This window comes from Sebastes fasciatus, chromosome 10 (genome assembly GCF_043250625.1).
Source record: "Sebastes fasciatus isolate fSebFas1 chromosome 10, fSebFas1.pri, whole genome shotgun sequence".
NCBI classification, from domain to species: Eukaryota; Metazoa; Chordata; class Actinopteri; order Perciformes; family Sebastidae; genus Sebastes; species Sebastes fasciatus.
In genome coordinates, this window is record NC_133804.1 from 26989335 (window position 1) to 26994144 (window position 4810).

The following is a 4810-nucleotide window of genomic DNA, read 5'->3' on the forward strand; positions in this document are numbered from 1 at the left end:
ACAGCGCAAGTAAAAAACAATATGTAACAAATAACTCATGTTTCCTTAAATGACCACATGTGAGCAATATGACATAGGAAATATGGAATTTGAAGTATTTCTAGTTTACTCAGTGTAAAAATCACTGCACATGAGAGGCTGAGATAAAATGTCTGTCAGTATTCATGAGTTTTCCACGTAGTTGTCATTGTCATATCCAGGCATTATGAATGAATAACTGGATTTCAAGTAAAGTTTTATCCCGTCTGCAAAACAATCATCTAAAAAATATTCAAAGGGGAGTTAAACCAAGCTCTGGCCAAGTCATTTAGACCAGCGGTCCCCAACCCCCGGGCCGCGGACCGGTACCGGTCCGTGGGTCATTTGGTACCGGGCCGCACAGAAAGAATAAATAACTTACATTATTTCCGTTTTATTTATTATCTGAATCTGAATGATGTTTTATTTTGAAAAATGACCGGATTCTCTCCGTTACATCGTAGTGATACGTTAACGCTAAAATTTAACCCACAAGCTAGCAAAATGAGTAAAAAACAGACGTCTTTGGAGAGTTTCTTTGGGAAGGGGAAAAGGCCCAGTGAAGAGACAGAAGAAGGGCCAACGACTTCCAAGAAAAAGAAAGCTGCATTTAACAGACAATACCAGGAGTCCTACTTAAAATATGGATTTATCGCGACAGGTGACTCCCACGCACCAAGCCCGCTCTGCATACTATGCGGCGACCGGCTCTCTAATGAGGCAATGAAGCCTTCAAAACTGCTTCGCCACTTGGAGACCAAGCACCCTGCATTAAAAGACAAGCCTTTGGAGTATTTTGAAAGAAAAAAGCGGGAACAAGAAGGACAGAAGCAATTACTGAGGGCCACCACATCAACAAATGCGAGTGCACTGAGAGCATCATACTTGGTGGCTAACCGTATTGCTAAGGCTAAGAAGCCATTCACTATTGGTGAAGAATTGATTCTGCCCGCCACTAAAGACATTTGCCGTGAACTTCTAGGAGAGGCTGCGGTTAAAAAGATAGCACAGGTGCCTCTGTCGGCTAGCACCGTCACTCGGCGCATTGAGGAAATAGCAGAAGACATTGAGACACAATTGTTGGAGAGGATTAATACATCACCGTGGTACTCACTCCAGGTTGACGAGTCTACAGATGTTGACAACAAGGCAATACTACTTGTTTATGTGCGATATCTTTATCAGGAGGATGTGCATGAGGATATGTTATGTGCACTATCGTTGCTAACCAAAACCACAGCCACAGAACTATTCAAGTCGCTGGATGATTATATGTCAGGGAAACTGAAATGGTCCTTTTGTGTCGGCATATGCACAGACGGAGCTGCTGCCATGACCGGACGGCTGTCTGGTTTAACTGCTCGGATTAAGGAGGTTGCACCTGAATGTGAATCTACGCATTGTGTCATTCACAGGGAAATGCTGGCTAGCCGAAAAATGCCACCAGAACTTTCCAGCGTATTGAATGATGTTGTTAAAGTTATTAACCACATCAAAGCACACGCCCTTAACTCGCGCCTGTTTGAGCAGCTTTGTGATGAGATGGACGCGGAGCACAGACGCCTTCTCTTATACACAGAAATAAGATGGTTATCCCGAGGGAAATCGCTGGCCAGAGTGTTTGAGTTACGAGAGCCGCTGCAGAGATTTCTGTCAGAAAAGAAGTCACCGCTGGCAGCACATTTCAGTGACGAGGAATGGGTCGCAAAACTGGCTTACTTGTGCGACATATTCAACCTGCTCAATGAGCTCAATCTGTCACTTCAGGGGAAAATGACAACAGTCTTCAAGCTGGCAGATAAAGTAGCTGCATTTAAAGCCAAACTGGATTTGTGGGGACGGCGCGTGAACAGAGGCATATTGGACATGTTTCAAACATTAGCGGGGATTTTGGGTGAGACTGAGCCCGAGCCTTCATTCTCCCAGCTGGTGCACGATCACCTGTCTTTGCTTTTAAAAGAGTTCGAGCGCTACTTCCCAACCACAAAAGACCCACGAACTGCCAAGGAATGGATCCGCGACCCATTTGTCAACAAACCAGGAGAATCCAGCATGTCTGTGCAAGAAGAAGATCAGCTGCTGGAGATCGCAAATGACGGCGGCCTTAAAAGTGTGTTCGAGACAACAACTCTGCCGGTGTTCTGGATTAAAGTCTCGGCAGAATACCCTGAGATCGCCACAACAGCACTGAAAACCCTGTTGCCATTTCCGACATCCTATCTGTGTGAAGCGGGGTTTTCTGCAGTGACAGCAACCAAAACTAAATTACGGAGTAGACTGGACATAAGCAACACACTTCGGGTGTCACTGTCTCCTATTACCCCTAGATGGGACCGTCTCGTTGCAGAGAAACAAGCTCAGGGCTCACATTGATTTAGCGTTATGGTGAGTTAATTTTTTCATGCACTTTATATTCGTTTTTGTGGTGTATCTGTATCTTATTTTTGTAGGCATGTTTAAACGTTACCATAGCGACCAGAGAGCGTTAGGGGGCAGAGAGGATGATACTCATGTTATGTTGTTGGCGCGATGTTAAGAGGACGCTGCTAATAAAGTTGCATATGAGTACACAGTGCATTCACGTTTATTATTATATTTACAATATACCACTGTTTTTATGCCGGTCGTATCATTTTATTTTGTTGTATTTATCCGCCACACCTTGAAGGCCTGTCCGTGAAAATATTGTCTGACGTTAAACCGGTCCTTGGCGCTAAAAAGGTTGGGGACCGCTGATTTAGACGGTTCAGAAACCATTTTCTAATGTAATTCAGTCTGTGAAAGCAATAATTATTTTCTATTAATTACGGTTTCAGCACCAAAAGCTTTGGGATTGTACATTAGTCTGTCAGTTTCCGGAGTGTGTGGTCCTCGGGTTTCCTTATTAAGCCTGTTAGATTTAAATTGCTGCACATATGAAGGCTTTTGAGAAAGTAATGGCATAATGAGACCTTTCACCTCGGACTGATGGGAGAAATGAATCCTGAACGTGGCGAAAACTACATTTGATTGACGGGTTAATTCAAGATTGCCTCACTGTGTGCAACTGCCAGTGTTTGCCAGTATGAATCACATGTTATAATGTGTATGTACACAGTTTTTTTAACATAACCCCAAGACATAGCTTTTAACAGTGTCTCTCTGTCAGAACACGTTTCATTAATCGGGATAATGTTACCCAAAGTCAAAATTAAAGTGGGAAAAGCTTGGGAAATAGAAGTTTCCTTGATGCAGTCCAGTTTATGAGTATGTGCATTGCTTAGTAGGAGACATCAATAGTAAAGCCCTGCTCAGAAACTTGAGAAAGATGCATGCACTGACTGCCCAATCAGTTGGTTGCATTCCCTTTAAATTTTCATACATACATGCTCTACCCTCTGATGGATTTCGCTGTTAGTTGTAACCAGAGGCGAAGGCCAAAAGGGATGCGATGCACTCCGATGCTGGACTCGAATACACAACGATGTGTGAGGGCTCAGCTAGTCTGGGCCAAAATGGTTATTAAACGAGTGGAGCGCCGCCACCCACCACGGGCCCCTGCTGTCCAACCAATCACCTGTGCCCAAGAGCCAGAAGGAAGTAAGAGAAGTTCCGAGATTTCCTGTGAATATGTATGTCCCCCCTTCTTATTCATCATATATGAATGTGATCTAGTTGCAAGGACATTCAATCAAGTGGTTAAACAAATAGTGTAATACGTGTTGGAACTTGATAAAAAGCTGGACCTCTTCAGAGTGGGAAGATATACAGCATCGACTTTATTCCATTATACACTTGATATACAGTTTGTCCCTACAAACCTTTTATCAAGTTTAAATACTTCACATTTTTCTTCAGTCTTGCATATTTGAGCACACCTCCCAATCTAGTATATCATTGTTGGTACCAATTGATTCCTTAGGTTTTTTCTAGTCTCATATGATGCCCGTATCTTCAATGTAGCTTTTACAAATTTGCGTTAACGTGTTCTTATCGGGTTAACTTTGACAGCCCTAGTTCAAATGTTATCTTGCAGAAAGTAGTTTTTGGCGAGAAACTTGAATAAATACAAAAGGAGATGTTTTCACAGCAATATAACAAAGAAAATAGAGCGGGAATTAGGACCTGTTTAACTTCCTAACAAAAAACTGTATGTAAACGGTAATACATGGGATTTATTTTTTTATTTTGTTTTTTACCGTGATATCGAATTGGTAGAGAGAATCGTGGAATTTCAATGGTGCCCGTGCTACTGAGTTTTTCGTATTGTGACATCCCTAGAAGGGACGATGCTCCCTGTCCTCTTATTGACAATGAAGTACAGGGAACAAAACCACATGTGCACCTCCAGGGGAGAAATCTCAGTAATGGCTTTCTTCCTCAGGAGGGAGACCTCCATCACGGCATGGTCCTAGAGAGCAGTGTGGAAGACGACCCGTAAAGGAGGGGAATTGACAGCTGAATTGGAGTGCATGTCCTCTCCTCGGTGCTCTGTCTGTGGAGAAAGGAGACACAGACCTCCAACCACCCAAAGTGACGCTCTGAAAATGGTTACACAGTGGGAATAGGAGTGTAAAGCTCTGTGGGCCCACCTGTTGTCTTCCTCCCACTGAGGAAGGAGACACATGGGGGTCCTGGTGAAAAGGGTCACTGCAGACAGAAAAAGACGCTCCATTTACCTCTCTCTCTCTCTGAAGCACAGTACGCGGAGAATTAATCCCACACAGTTGTCATTGCAGCTTCTGATCGAAGCAAAGAGTTTGCCCATTCCTGATGGGGTGCCTATGCTGATTTGTGCAGCACACATTGTTCT

The 4810-nt window shown here is 43.5% G+C and overlaps 1 protein-coding gene across 1 annotated transcript; it reads left to right on the forward strand.

The window, feature by feature from the left end:
- The first annotated feature begins 741 nt into the window (after window positions 1-741).
- LOC141775928 (SCAN domain-containing protein 3-like) lies at window positions 742-4438 on the forward strand. Its single transcript, XM_074649667.1, has 3 exons — window positions 742-1124; window positions 1434-2240; window positions 4279-4438. The coding sequence occupies exons 1-3, from the start codon at window positions 742-744 to the stop codon at window positions 4436-4438; spliced, it is 1350 nt and encodes a 449-aa protein (XP_074505768.1).
- Window positions 4439-4810: the final 372 nt, after the last annotated feature.